Source organism: Coptis chinensis, chromosome 8, assembly GCF_015680905.1.
Source record: "Coptis chinensis isolate HL-2020 chromosome 8, ASM1568090v1, whole genome shotgun sequence".
In the NCBI taxonomy this organism is placed as follows: Eukaryota; Viridiplantae; Streptophyta; class Magnoliopsida; order Ranunculales; family Ranunculaceae; genus Coptis; species Coptis chinensis.
The window spans coordinates 90448565-90463800 of record NC_141463.1 but is presented as its reverse complement, the minus strand read 5'-3'; the positions used below and the strand labels follow the sequence as shown (position 1 = coordinate 90463800).

The window sequence follows — 15236 nt, the reverse complement described above, 5'->3', positions numbered from 1 at the left end:
TTTTTTCACCCCCATTCCAAAATAACTACTTGTTGATAAGATAACTACTTTTAGATAAGATAACTACTAGAACAAAAAAGAGTAGATTTTGGATTTGAATAGAATTTTAAAAGTACAGCCGTCTGTTTTTATCCTAATGTGGACGCTATAAACTTATATATTTTAAAATACAGATTCACCAAACGCTATAAAATGATATATATTTTAAAATGCATGAGATGCATATTTATATTTCAAACTTATACATTTTAAAATGCATACACACCACTTTCAATCGATTTTAAAATTTTCAGATACAAAATGCATTTGATTATTTATTTTGTGGGTTTTATTAACTACTATTAAATGAAAATGGGTTGGTTTAGGGTTTAATGTTTATAAATTTAAGATATAGGGATTAGGGTTTAGTGTCTTAAGGTTTAGGCTTTTAGGCTTAGGGTCTAGTTTATAGGGTTTAGGGTTTTTATGTCTTAAGGTTTAGGGTTTAGGCTTAGGGTCTAGTTTATAAATGATTTTGGGTTTAGTGTCTAGTGGTTTGGAGTTTAGACTTAACGACTAGTGTCAAATGCCTCCTCAAAATATTGGAGGCATAATATTTTTAGTTTTTTTTCATTACCGAGAAAAGCTAGTGTCTTGTGTGTGTACTCGGCAGATAAAGATCCGCCACTCATATAGGCATGCGATTTTTGTAGCGGTTAAACTCAGGGGCCTTTAGGCTCAAGAATTCCTAGGGCAAGACTCATACACTCATGCACCCTAGATGTCATCTTTTCATTATATTTTTATTTTAAATGTGAAGGCGGGGTGATAGTTATAAGAAAATTTTTTGTTTTGTATTCTACTATGTTAGATGACCATAAAGATAGTCGGTTATGTTTGTTTAAAGACATAAGATATTTTCGTCATATTCCCGCTGAGTAAAATCGTTGGAAATTGGAAGTTTGTGGTTCTATATTCGGGTCAAATTGGAAAAATTATTAAATTCTAAACAAATTTAAGAGGAGTCTTAGGACTACTAAATATTTATAACTAACTCCTCTAGACTAATTTTCTGTTTTTTTTTTACCTATCAGTACTACAAACTTCCAATTTCTTGAGATTGGGTACTCAATGTCCAATTTTTATTTCTAATGACCAAAATGCCCCTACCTATTTTTATAAGTGTATCTTCCTCATCTACCCCTGCCACCCCTGCCACTACTAACTAACTTTTTATTTTTATCTAAAAGAAGGTGGGGTGATAGATAAAGAAAATATATAATCACCATCGGATTCACTCTACTGGGATGGGTTAGATGACCATAGTAACTTAAATGACAGAGTGACAATTAAGAAATTAAAGACATAAGGATATTTTGGTCATTAGAAAAAAAAAATTAGATGTTGAGTACCAAATCGTAAGAAATTGAAAGTTTGTGGTATTAATAGGCGAGAAAAAAATTCAGGTAAGAACAAAAAAAATAAAAGTTCGTGGTATTAAATAGTTATTAACTCATTTATTATACTTATACTTATGAGAGGTCGTAAATCAGATTCAGATTCAGATTCGAAGGGAAATCTTTTCTAGCTTATGAGATAAATATTATTAAATGTCAAAGTTAAACGGGATTAGGGCCAACAAGCATCTGTAGAAACTCGAGATATCCCACTAAACGATGATAAACAATCATAGCGACATTGGCACGTACGTACTGGAATGACTTTTCACTATACAAATCACAGCTGGTATTAAATTTCCCATGAAATACTTATATAGCTTAATTACTCTCGACGCTCTTTGCGGATTGGAACAAGAGCTTTTGAATTCTTCCAGCACGAGCTGAGTTTTCTTCGTACCTTTAGAGTCCAGCTTATTGGATGTTCAAGAAGTTTTATACTTTTATACTATCTGCAAAATGCATTATACTAGACATTAATAGATGGATGCTAAAGAAAAATAAACCAAGAAAACATGTAAAAACTTCCTACCTCTGACTCAGAGTAGTTGAAAGATTTCAAAAGAAGAAATCAGGAGCTTAATATGACTTCACTATGTTCACCACCATTCTCCATTCTAATCCATGTTTTGATAGAGAAAGGCTCTTCAGTGACTTCGATAACTCTTGCTCCTCTTGACCAGTTCCCGTAACCACCATAACCAGAATGTCGAGCGAAGCACAACCAAAGCTTTTTGTGGGGGCAACACCAGTCCAAACCGTGATTATGTCCAGCAAACACGGCCTGCCAATATGATGCAATCTCAAAAATGTAGTTTACTACATGCATGGCCTAAAATTTATGGTCGTCCCCATTCCCCAGTAGTTGAGGTGTCATAGAGATTCTTCATATATTGCAGTATTTCGGGGCAATTATTAGTTCTATGACTGCTTTGTATGAGTACTTAGAAAGATGTTTTAGGAATAAATGGTAAGAATCATAACTAGAAACGAACTTAAGACTAATTTTATTAACTACTTAAAAACTGACAAATAGCAATAGGCTGCTTGATACTAACCTTTACAGATGATCTATTTATAAGAATTTCCATCATCCCATTTTCAGCTTGCTGATTAGCAACTTTCTCCTTGTTGATAGAACCTACACAAGGCTTGTGTATTCTAAACTTCGGGGCAACTTTCTTATATGCTTTACTTGGTATGTGCCAAAAGATTATTTCAGGCACCCTAATAATTTCATCAAGTCATTAAAGAGTAAATAGCATACACAGTGTACACAGGAGGGAAAGAATGTGCATTGGTTTCATTACCTTAAATCTGGGTTGATTTCCTCTGATTTACTCTTGAACCAATTCGCTTGGGCAGTTGACATAACTTCCGGGTATGAACCTCCACCAGTATCAAGAAAGTATAAATATGCAATCGCCCTTTTTGGATTCTTCAGTGATGAAACTTGAAGTACATAATTGGATACACTAGGCCAAAGATACTCAGGGCCTTTACTAGAATAAGATAGCATGTTCTGCTCTATCTCATTTTCAACTAGTTCAAGTCTTTGTGTGCCTCTGAAGATGCAATGTTCTTCTCCTGAAGTCATATGAAACATTCAGGCCTAAGTGTATACATGCTTTCAATGGAGACAAATTGATGTAACAAAATAATTAACTAACTAATACATCGACTTTAAAATGTTCACCTGAGTATGATAAATTTGTCGAGGATGGGCATCTGAGTTCAGGAATTCCAGCGGCAGAGAACCATTCGAGTGGCCATTCAAAGTGTGCGTCGTCATGGTTCCCAAATATGGTTGCCCATGGTATTCCTCTAGCTCTAGTTGGGGAAATTGCTTGGTCCCAGTACAAACTCGCGTTTGCAATAGGCAAATTGTTAGCCGTGATGACATCTCCAAGATAAATTACAAAGTCTGCAACAGCTTGCAATATTAGAGGCTCTCACTTGGAAGCAAATGAAGCATATAAGGTCTAGCAGTAATTATAACGAAAAACGATTAAAAAAGTATTGAACTTTACAAGTTTTGACAATATGGGGACTAATTTTTTTTTTTTTGGTCAATTTGGGACCAAACTTTTTAATTTTTGCAATGTGGGGACATGTGTAACATGACATCTAAAATTTTCACACGGTGTTTCACAATTTGAATTAATTTCTATGGTCATGAGGTTGTAGATGTTCATGAGTACGGTGTATAACAACAATGTATGTAACTTGTGAATTATGAAACACCGTGTGAGAAATTTAAACTACATGTGTAACTAGTCCCCACATTGCCAAAAATTAAAAAGTTTGGTCTCCAAATTGACTGAAAAAAAAAGTTTAGTCCCCATATTGTCAAAATTTGTAAAGGTTGATACCTTTTTAGTCGTTTTTCGTAATTATAATGTATTTTGTGCTATTAAATTGTGATAGTATCTAATTTTCCTATAGGGCAGGGCATGTCAAATGTAATGCATAAATTAAAGTAGTAAATGAAGGTGTAAAGACACTGTAAAATTTGTGACTCACCTGGTGTTTCCTTATCGAGTATAGTCGACATGACCCTATCAGAATTAACATCTTGGATAGGACCCCAATTAGTCCAAGCATCCTCACCATAGTGCAGATCAGCAAATAGTACAATTTTGAATGTACCATCTGAAGAGCATTGAAGGGATTTTGCTGGTGTCCTTTGAAGAATAAAGGTCTCTTGGTCATAACTTTCTTTTTGATGAGCATAGACTATAGTTGTTAAAATTAGTTGGATGGTGAAAGAGAGGAAGATGCTGAAGCCATGTTCAGCCCTTTCCCTCATCCTTAAAAAGTTATAACTGTCTTAGAATGTTGGTAAAGTTGGTGTTTTGCACATTCTCTTCCATCAGTGGTATTTGGTAAGTTCTGGCTGTGAGTAAAACGTGGTAATTATGATTAGATGCTTATCTAGTTATCTGGGTATATTCCCATGGATATTATTGAATGCTAACCTTAATTTTGTGGTAAGGATTGCTAAGAAGGAATCTTATTTTTTCGCCAAAATGATTGCTAAAAAGGCAAAAAGCAATCTATTTTAAGGCTTGCAAGTTGCAACAACAGAATGAAATATTTGTTATGGTTTTCGTAATATGGTGTTTATCTCACAGAGACTCTGCCGGCAGTTAAGGGGTGAGAGGCACTATTTACCTTGGAGAATTGCTTTGAAGCTACTCGATGTGAAGCCTGTGGAGTAGTTTACATTACAGATAGTGAAAAATATGTCACTCAATACTTTTCATGTAAACATTGAGTATTGGCATCAAAAGTATTAAACGTACTAACTTGATCTTTATTTGTTCTTCATATACATTGTACATGTTGATCAAGAACGATCTTTATTTGTACTTCATATACATTGTACATGTTGATCAAGAACTGCCATAGGTATGGCACTCATGCTATACTTTTCACATGAAGCCTAGCCTTACATTTCACTGAGTTGGTTAAAGAAATTGATTGGGTATACAGGTTGTTGGTTTGGAAAGAAGAGGCCAAAGTTTCTCTCAAATTCTGGATTTTTCAAGTTTTCGTTGAACATTGCAAAAAGATAAATTTCAATAGGCCTCCCAGGCCTCTTTGGAGAACCTCTACTCGCGTGTTGGATCAGATTTTGATTGTATGTACGTGCGTTATCTATCGTTGTAGCAGTACCACCAGCAGAAGGCCACCCGCTCTCTGATACTACAATTTCCAAAGTAGATCCACTCGCCCTTTCTAGAGCAGAGTAGAAACTGTCCAATTGGGCATCAAACAGGTTCTGATATGGAAGATTATTACCACTATCTGTGAATTCTGTTGATGGATTTGTGAACAGAGCATATGAAAGGCTTATGGTGGGGGTACTAATATGACTGAAGTAAGGATAAATGTTCACAAGAATTGGCGCGCGGGTGTCTGTCAAGAAGCCAATGATTGGGTTTAAGAACCACATGATGTCGCCTCTGAAGGCGCCTGCTGATGGTGGAAAAGATGTCCCAATCACACCAGTGTCAATCGCTGTAGACACTTTGATTTGGCCTTGTAGGCCAGCAGCCAGAACTGCGTTATAAACATTTGTCATGGCAGGGACTAGAAATGGAACGTACTGGGAGTTTCCATTTACAGGACTGACTTCATTTCCGACGGCAATGTACCTGATTCTTACATCAGGCCAAAAGTTTCTAACATTTGTTTGGACCCAGCTAGCAGCAGCAGCTGTGTCTGCTGCCAGACGTTGTAGGTCTGTGTTCGGCACACCCAGTATGAGTTCAATATTTGATCCCCTAAGGGCTTGTAGAACTTCTTGGTTTGGATCATAAATTCTCATTCTTCCTATGCTTCTTGCTCTATATAGAGCCACAACTTGCTGTGGTGAAGGCAAATTGTTCGCATCCCTTCCATAACAGACTCCAATAGTTTGTGCCCCTGCATTTAATGTTGATTATTAGCGAACGTCAATATAAGTTTACAAATAGTGAAGCACTGCGTATAATTAACAACCATAAAATGGTAGACCACTATCATCATATATATATTTTACACTATAGATCATCTCATTTCCTTCACCATACTCGGCTGAGAAAAAGAACCGTTTGTCCATCAAACAAAATTGCACCAGTTGTGTGAAGTTATTACGACATGAAAGAATACAAGGAGAAAGAAACCTGTTAATGTTAGACTTGCAAATAGCAACCCAAGAAAAAGCATTGTAGGAGCCATGAAAGAGTTAGAGTCGAGAAACTTGAACTGTTTAAGTATGACTAATATGAATTCACTTTATATAGATCTAAAATCAACAACTTAATGCCCCCACCCCATTATTGTCAATATAAGTAGAATCGATAACGATCACCATGTGACTTAATTGTACATTCATTGAAGGCAGACTAGTCTTCAAATTCTGTTAAGAAAAACTTTGGTCTGTCTCTGTTTTAAAAGTCTTGGCTCTTAAATTTGCATCGTCACAAATATGAACTTACTATTCGTTCCAAGAAGATTTAACTCTTTTACTTAAAATGACCTTTGTCAATTGTCATCCTGTTGTGAAGAACTAAAACCCATCATGTAACTCTTCTGATAATCAATAAAGATTTAAATGAACACACACACACACAGTTACAATCTAGCTAAATGAATCAATGGTGCATTTGGAATATCTGCTATGGCCCCATTACTCATATACAAAGAAGTTATGCTTTACGACCTAATATGGCCAGACTCTAGATGGATAAGATATAATTCTACATAGTATATTGACCATTTGACAAGTGAACTTTAGGCTGCATTCTTAGCAATTAGACGCCCTCGTGTTGTTTTTAATTTAATAAACTATGTATGTAGCCCACTTTCTATATAAAAGTAAGCCTTCCCTACGTTGGCTACTCTCTACACAGTACGCATACAGCTGCTTATGAGTTATGACATTATTATAAGTTCTCAAAAACGTTAAAAAAGTAAGGGTTCTAGAAATGATAATGAATATAATGCCAATATTCATAAGAATATCCAAAACCTGCAAAAGGGTATATGTATCGGTGTAGCCTGAAATGTGTTTTAAAATAAAATTAGGCATCTAAACAAAAAAAAAATCATTTCCATTGTTTCGAGCATTCATATTATAGATTTTTTTATTTTTTGGAAAAAAAAATATTATCGAGTTTTTTGTTTCTATAGAGGGTTATTTGACAAATATAAATCTGCTTTACAGCATTTGAAGAGGGCTAGGATCATGATTGAATGTTTTGCTGGGGTCTGTACCAAATGACAAGGTGAAATGATGGAGAGGCCAAAATTAGGATAGCCTTCAGGGACATGATTTGGCTCGGACTGCACCATGTTAGAGCACCAGCACGACTCCTTTGAGAGAGCATTTGGTCTTACTGTCTTAGGATTGGTACTGACCAAGTGATCAGAAGGAGAAAGGGTGCTAGGTACTAGACCTAAGACTTCAACACGAGTTATTTTGTTTCCTTATCTTTTGAGAAAACTTTGACTACCAATTCAAATTGTACTTAAAAGAAATATAGAGCATTGAAAAAAATTCGGAATCAATAAAGTGAGTTTTCTTAGTATTCCAAATGTCTTAGAAGGTGAAAAGCTGGAATGTAAATTCAACATTAGTAGTACTACTGATGACACCAAAATGTAAATTCAATTGCCCTTTATTCATAATAGATGTTCATTGAGCAAACTTTTTTTTTTTTTTTTTTTTACATATGGCGGGGATACATTATTCTTCATGACTTCATATGAGGAAAAGTCTTACACAGTCACACTACATTTTGTGAGCTCATTCGTTACTCAGAAATTTATTGGGTATACAGGTTGTTTGTTAGGAAAGAAAAGCCCAAAATTTCTCTCGAACTCTGGATTTTTCCGGTTCTCATTGAACATTGCAAACAGGTATGTCTCAATGGGCCTGCCAGGCTTCTTTGGGGAGCCTCTTCTCACATGCTGGATCAGATTCTGATTGTATGTACGCGCATTATCAATTGTTGTAGCAGCGCCCCCAGCTGATGGCCAACCGCTTTCCGATACAACAATTTCCAAAGAGGATCCACCCGCCTTCTCTAGAGCAGCATAGAAACCGTCCAGAATGGCATCAAAGAGATTTTGGTAAGGAAGATTGTTGCCCCTATCTGTGAATTCTGCTGATGGATTAGTGAACAAAGCATATGATAGCTTCAAGTTTGGGGTACCAGTGTAAGAGAAATATGGATACACATTGACGAAAAGTGGCTGGCGGGTGTCCCTTAAAAAGCCAATGATAGGGTCAAAGAAAGAACGAGTGTCCCCTCTGAATACACCATCTGATGGTGGAAAAGATGTTCCTATCACACCAGTGTCAGTCGCTGTAGACACTTTGATTTGTCCTTGTAGGCCAGCTGCTACAATCGCATTATAAACGTTTGTCATGGCACGTACAAGGAACGGAACATACTGGGAGTTCCTAAGAGGATTGACTTCATTGCCTACAGCAATGTACTTGATTCTTACAGCAGGCAAGAAGTTTCTTACATTTGTTTGAACCCATCGACTTGCAGCAGAGGCATCAGATGCTAGCAATTGAAGGTCTGGGTTGGGTACACCTAGCATGAGTTCGATATTTGAGCCCCTGAGAGCTTCTAAAACTTGTTGGTTTGGATCATAAATTCTCATTCTTCCTATGTTTCGCTGCCTATATAGCGCTACGACTTCTGCTGGTGGTGGTAAATTGGTACCATCCCTCCCATAACAAACGCCAGTAGGTTGTGCACCTGCATCAAGAATTAATTAACACCAAAACAAGCTTAACAAAAAGGAAAACTAGGAAAATAATTGGCTAAGAAAATGACTCTTGAACTAATTTAGCAGCGAGGAGTTTCAATAGCAAAAACTAGCATTCCAGTTGACTTTAAACGCCAATCTTGTCACTTGGATATATATATACTCGTGGTTCACTCATGACGGTGACTTTGTCATAGCGTAACTAATTTAGCTAAACACATCCCCATTTTGGACTTTGCATTTCGCATTTTCGCCATTTCGCTTAGCTATTTACTGATGCTTAAAAATAATATCCAAACTATGCTCTCACCGCGAAAGAATGCGAGATTGATATGTTTAGGCCAAGATTAATTGCAGTAAAAGATGGTTTGGCGTGACAATATCCATGTACACCTCCCATTCTCACGTTTGCCTTGTGACTTTTACCAGAGAATACTATCAACAATTGTGTAATGTGAATAGAATACTTCACATCATACAATCTCAAGACCTGTTATTGTACGTGATACAATTTGTTTATGGGGGAATACCTGTTATTGTTAGACTTGCCGTTACCAACACAACAAAGAGCATTATAAGAGCCATGGAGTGAGTGCCGTATATTTTAGAGAATGTAGCCATGAAAAAGAATTAAGAGGAAGAAACTTGAAATGCGGTACTTAATCAGTAGCAAATGAAGTCCTTTATATAGAGAGAGTTTGAGGTCCAATCCGCAAAGACTAGAAGCCTGACTATTAATACCCTGCCAAACGGCCAAAATACGTCGATAAATTAGAATTGAGTTGAAGACTTCATTGAAGGCCTACTATGTAGGTACCTTGCATTTATGACTTCTTTCACTTTGAATAGTCTCGAGTCTTTGCATTTTACTCTATCACGATATCATTTTGTGGCATTTTCCATAGAAAAGACACAGATTAAATGGTTTTTTCCATATAGCAGACAACTTAAACAAATTGGATTCTGTTTCTTTTTTAGACTCATTTGTTGAAAAATCCTTCCCTTTGCCTATATTTCTTTCTATCCCTCTCTTTGTTAATTCAATTTGATTAATGTCAATATTTGTAAGAATATCCAAGACGTGCAAAAGGTTATGTATATATATGTATCAGCGTAGCCTGAAATGTGTTCTAAAATAAATGAAAAATTACCGAAAAGGTACATGACCCGGAAATTAAATTGAGGTAACCATTTTTTTTTCGTCAATTAGTTAACATACTTAGCGAACAAATATGCAAACCGTGCTACGCATTGGTTATTTTAAGTCTTGAAACCCATTCCTCAAGATCGATAGTTAGCATGGTTTCTTTAGATTCTAAATTGTAAATGGTAATTGTAATTATATAGAAGAGACTCATCTATTTATTTATTTATTAAATAAAATGGGAGATAATTATGTTATTTAAGTGATATTAGAGAGGTTTTTTTAAATTATCAATAATAAAATAGGGCTTGTTTTAATTTCAATGTGGAAAATGGGGGTAATTATCTAATTTAAATGACATTAAAGAGATGTTTCTAAATTATTAATAAAAAAGAGACTTTGTTAATAAAAGTGGGGCTTATTCTAAATTTAAATTTAGTGAGGGAGGTATTTCTATTTCTAAATTATTAATAAAAAAGAGACCTTGTTCATAAAACTGGGGCTTATTCTAAATTTAGAGAGGGAAGTGTTTCTAAATTAAGTAAATAAGGAGATCTTAAATTGCCTACTCGATATTGGGAAGGGTATTCCGGAAGACCTAGCTATTATATAGTGTAGATATTGGCCAATAAGATGTATCAGTTAACACAGTGCATAGATGACAATTATATTTCACCTTTTGTGTTTTAGATAATTAGTGAAACACACCCACAAACTTAACTAATTCGGAATAACTCCACTCTCTCATTTTAATTTTTTTAAAGCTAAATTGATAGGTGGCAGCATCTTAACTACCCATAACTCAAATTAAAGAAAACTGAGCAAGTGACCAGAGGGATAAGAGTAATACTACATTGACACATAAAAAATGACACAGTCAAGACACAGTGACGTGGCATGTTGCAACATCGATGTTGCAATGGTAAAAATAAAAACCAAAAGTCTTTTTTCTCTCACTCAAAACACTTGTTTTTTTTTCCATTATCAAATAAAATAAAATTGATCGGTGCAACATTGATGTTACAGTGGTATTTCTCAGTGCAACATTAATGTTGCTGTGGTGGTTTTTTATGGTACAACATTAATGTTGCAGCGCCACGTCACTGTGTTGGTCAACTGTGTCAAATTTTATGTGTCATTGCAAAATTTTGCACTGACACATAAAATTTGACACAGTTGACCGACACAGTGATGTGATTTTGCAATGACACATAAAATTTGACACAGTTGACCGACACAGTGATGTGGCGCTGCAACATTAATGTTGTACCATGAAAAACCACCACAGCAACATTAATATTGCACTGAGAAATACCACTGTAACATCAATGTTGCACCGATAAATATCACGGCAACATCAATGTTTTACTATGAAAACCACTGCAACACCAATGTTGCACAAAGAAATACCATTTCAACATCAATGTTGCACCATGAAAAATCAATGGAATTGAGGTTTGCTATGACGAAATTATGATAATGGAAAAATGAGAATGGAAAATTGATAATGGAAAAAAAACAAGTGTTTTGAGTGAGAGAAAATAGACTTTTGGTTTTTATTTTTACCATTGCAACATCGATGTTGCAACATGCCACATCACTGTGTCTTGACTGTGTCATTTTTCATGTGTCAGTATAGTATTACTCGAGTTTTATATCATAATCAATAAAGTGAGTTTTCTTAGTATTTTAAGGTGCAAAGCTGAAATGTAATTCAGCATTAGAATTTACTACTAATGACACCAATTTTAGTGGGTGTTTATTGGTGTACAAACAAAACCAATTAATTAAACTTCAATTGCCCTTTCAGAGAGAAACTCTCCAGGACAAATCCGGAGAGAAAGTAACTCGTAAGAACACTTTTTTTTAATCACTCCTAAGGACCGGGTAGATGAAAGGTCAAGTATACTCTTAACACAAAATTAAAAACGGCTTGGGTAGATGAAAATTTTCAAGTATACCCCTAATGTGAAATAGTAAGCGGCCCAGCCCAACCAAAACGACCCAGTGTATATACTTCATCATGAGTTATAAACAATCATTGTTCATATGAACAATCTTATTTGGGGTTTGAACAATTACTGTTCGTATGAGCATTCATTGTTTATATCTATTTGGAGTATGAACAATCATTGTTCATACTTCAAGATAATATATGATCAGTAAGAATACCTATTAGAGTATGATATTGATTGTTCATATACATTTGGGTTATGAACAATCACTGTTCATACTTCAAGATAATATATAATCAGTAAGAACACCTATTAGAGTATGATTGATTGTTCATACATATTGTTCATACTTTAACATGAGCTATGAACAATCAATGTTCATACATCAATATAATGTATGATCAGTAAAAACACATATTGGAGTACGTATGAACAATCGTGTTCTTACTATTCATACATTATGCCGAGGTCATTGTTCATACTGTTCATACATCAACATATTGTATGATCAGTAATAACACTTATTGGAGTATGAATAATCATTGTTCATACCTATTTAGAGTATGAACAATCACTGTTCATACCTCAATATGAGCTATGAACACTCATTGTTCATATCTATTTGGGGTATGAACAATTAATGTTCATACCTCAACATAATAACATCTATTGGAGTATGAACAATCATTGTTCCAATCTATTTGGGATATGAACAATTATTGTTCATACATCAACATGAGTTATGAACACTTATTGTTCATACCTCATAATAGATATGAACAACGAGTGTTGCCCTTTATCAACTAGGTATGAACAATGAATGTTGCCCTCTATTCATAATAGATGTTCATTAAGCAAACTTACATATGGTGGGGATACATTATTCTTTGTGACTTCATATGAGGAAAAGTCTTACACAGTTACACTACTACATTTGTGATTTAGTTAGTCAGAAATATAAGGTTAACTAGTATTACCCTCCAATGTACTTGATTCTTACAGCAGGCCAGAAGCTTCTTATATTTGTTTGAACCCATCGACTTGCAGCAGAGGCGTCAGATGCTAGCGTTCGAAGTTCTTCGTTGGGTACACCTAGCATGAGTTCGATATTTGAGTTCCTAAGAGCTTGTAAAACTTGTTGGTTTGGAATTTTGGATATGTTTCGTTGCCTATATATAGCGCTACAACTTCTGCTGCTGGTGGTAAATCGGTACCAAGCCTTCCATAACAAACACCAGTAGTTGTGCACCTGCATAAAGAATTAGTTAACACCAAAACAAGTTTAACGAAAAGAAAAGTTAAGAAAATAATTTGTTATATGGAAAATGACTCTTGGACTAATTTAGCAACTAATTTAATAACACATTAAAGGTAGACAATGACTCTTGGACTTTACGCGGCAACCTGGCAATTCTGTCACTTGGATAATGGATAGTCGTGGTTCACTGACAATGACTTTGCCATAACGTAACTAATTTAGCTAAACACATCACCATTTCGCTTAACTATTTACTAATGCTTAAAAGTAATATCCAAAGTCCAAACTATGCTCTCCTCACGAAAGAATGCCAGATTGACATGTTTAGGCCACTATTAATTGCAGTGTATCATTTGCACCTCCGATTCTCATGTTGGTCTTGTGACTTTTACTAGAGAATACTATCAAGAATTCCGTAATGTGATTGGAATACAGTAAAGGACATTCCACCAGTCACGTAATGTGCACATGCAACGACTCTCCAAATATAATGTGACCTCCAGATATACAGACACCCATCACATTTGCATATTCAGCAGTCCAGTGACTCGTCACTCGACTTCATCTCGTGACGTCATTACTTACTACTGTCATCATTACTAATTTTATCTTTAAGCCCTTTTTCCGCCGTAATTCATGCACCATTACAGTCATCCACTATCATTATACTATCTTTCAACTCAGATAGACCTAAACACCTACAGTTGATATCCGTGTGCCTATCACAAACACATGTCATTCATCACGACCGCACATCTGTACTCATCAGTATATATGTCGCACCTGATGCCCACTCTCAATTACTATAAAAATCACCATCTAAGAGCTACACGTGACTTGATTCCAGTCTCACTAACATAGTACTGAATACGTAGGTATTTTCTTACTCATGAAGAGCAGCCACTAAATACCAAACAAAATCATCCCCACTTTATTATTCCAACTTAAGAGCTAAAAATTAAATCTTAATCTTTAATGTAAATTTAGACATTTACATATTATAAATAAACTAATATTGTATATTAGTTTAGACATTTACATATGTTATAAATAAACTAATATTTAGACATTTACATATGTTATAAATAAACTAATATTGTATATCATATTATCATTATATCATAAACATAAAATTAACCCAGTGACACATGCTCAAACTTGTACGCGATACCATTCGTATATTGGGGACTACCTGTTTATTGTTAGACTTGCCGTTACCAACACAACGAACATTATAAAAGCCATGCAGTGAGTGCGGTAGATTTTAAAGAATGTAGCCATGAAAAATAATTAAGAGGAAGAAACTTGAAATTCGGTACTTGACCAGTAACATATGAAGCCAAACTATGAATACCTTGTCAAGTACGTCCGACTTTATTGAAGGGCTATTATGGACGTCATGACTTCTTTCACTTTGAATAGTCTCGGTCTTTGCATTCTACTCAATCACGATATTAATTTTGTGGTATTTTCCATATAGAAAACGGATTTGCCTTTTTCCAAATAACAGAAAACTTTAAACAAATTAGGTTATGTTTAATCAGAGGCAACAAATTGTGCTCATTGGGTCTACTCAATAGAAACACTTTCTTTTTTAGACTCATTTGTTGAAAAACCCTGCCCTTGGCCATATTTCTTTAGTACTTGTTCTTTTTTTCGTTTTGGCTCTCTCTTCAGTTAAATTAATTTGATTAATTTTGGAGATAGTAGTTTGGCACGTATAGGTTTAGTGGCAGCAAACATTAGTGCAATACAACGTGGTACTTGATCATGTTTGTAGTATCCAGTTACTATTGTTGATGTCTTACAGATGGTCAATATAGAAAGTGTTTGGTTATCTCTTAGCCTCCCTCAAAAATTATCCCACCACAATTTAATGAGAAAATAAAAACATACAAAAATAATAATTTAAAAGGCTTCAAATTAATATCCCAACTTTCAACTCAACCAAAATCAGATTGTTGGATAAGTTTTACAACTTATATTCACAACTAACAACTCCATACATATTTCCATATTCTTCAAAAGAAACTTACAAAGAAAAATAACATGAACTTCTTTTCGAGTAACAATCACTAAATTAAATAGGGTATAATTTTGTATCTACAAATTTAGAAGAATTCCATCTTTAAATCTTTTGAGAAATCAAGAAATGTAGTTGATTTTGCTTA

The 15236-nt window shown here is 34.9% G+C and overlaps 3 protein-coding genes and 1 long non-coding RNA gene across 5 annotated transcripts; 1 reads left to right on the top strand and 3 right to left on the bottom strand.

Moving 5' to 3' along the window:
• Nucleotides 1-1545: 1545 nt before the first annotated feature.
• Nucleotides 1546-4245, bottom strand: PAP16 (purple acid phosphatase 16). Of its 2 annotated transcripts, none has more exons than XM_086581303.1 (6): nt 3960-4245; nt 3133-3360; nt 2747-3023; nt 2495-2663; nt 1969-2220; nt 1546-1905 (listed from the first exon to the last, which is right to left on the bottom strand). In XM_086581303.1, the coding sequence occupies exons 1-5, from the start codon at nt 4243-4245 to the stop codon at nt 2008-2010; spliced, it is 1173 nt and encodes a 390-aa protein (XP_086437429.1). In that variant the 3' UTR covers nt 1546-1905; nt 1969-2007. The 2 variants fall into 2 exon arrangements, with proteins under 2 accessions (XP_086437429.1, XP_086437428.1); XM_086581302.1 differs by having other exon boundaries at nt 1546-1888.
• Nucleotides 4183-6194, top strand: LOC147484237 (uncharacterized). The gene is made up of 2 exons (XR_015206824.1): nt 4183-4321; nt 4571-6194. It is a non-coding gene; the product is annotated as an uncharacterized LOC147484237 (long non-coding RNA).
• LOC147484236 (lichenase-like) lies at nt 4732-6241 on the bottom strand. The gene is made up of 2 exons (XM_086581304.1): nt 6107-6241; nt 4732-5867 (listed from the first exon to the last, which is right to left on the bottom strand). Exons 1-2 carry the CDS (start codon nt 6159-6161, stop codon nt 4888-4890), a joined length of 1035 nt encoding a protein of 344 aa, XP_086437430.1. The 5' UTR covers nt 6162-6241; the 3' UTR covers nt 4732-4887.
• A 1346-nt stretch (nt 6242-7587) lies between these two features.
• On the bottom strand, nt 7588-9396 carry LOC147484235 (lichenase-like). Its single transcript, XM_086579931.1, has 2 exons — nt 9239-9396; nt 7588-8698 (listed from the first exon to the last, which is right to left on the bottom strand). The coding sequence occupies exons 1-2, from the start codon at nt 9327-9329 to the stop codon at nt 7743-7745; spliced, it is 1047 nt and encodes a 348-aa protein (XP_086436057.1). The 5' UTR covers nt 9330-9396; the 3' UTR covers nt 7588-7742.
• Between the last annotated feature and the right edge of the window lie 5840 nt (nt 9397-15236).

Excerpts from the sequence above, each read along its gene's own strand:
- PAP16 (XM_086581303.1), bottom strand. The coding sequence starts at position 4,245 with ATGAGGGAAAGGGCTGAACATGGCTTCAGCATCTTCCTCTCTTTCACC. Across the intron at positions 3,024-3,132 it reads GACAAATTTATCATACTCAG|GAGAAGAACATTGCATCTTC; the intron begins GTGAACATTTTA and ends ATATGACTTCAG. Across the intron at positions 2,664-2,746 it reads GAAATCAACCCAGATTTAAG|GGTGCCTGAAATAATCTTTT; the intron begins GTAATGAAACCA and ends TGAAATTATTAG.
- LOC147484236 (XM_086581304.1), bottom strand. The coding sequence starts at position 6,161 with ATGGCTCCTACAATGCTTTTTCTTGGGTTGCTATTTGCAAGTCTAACA. Across the intron at positions 5,868-6,106 it reads TGCAAGTCTAACATTAACAG|GGGCACAAACTATTGGAGTC; the intron begins GTTTCTTTCTCC and ends CATTAAATGCAG.
- LOC147484235 (XM_086579931.1), bottom strand. The coding sequence starts at position 9,329 with ATGGCTACATTCTCTAAAATATACGGCACTCACTCCATGGCTCTTATA. Across the intron at positions 8,699-9,238 it reads GGCAAGTCTAACAATAACAG|GTGCACAACCTACTGGCGTT; the intron begins GTATTCCCCCAT and ends TTCTTGATGCAG.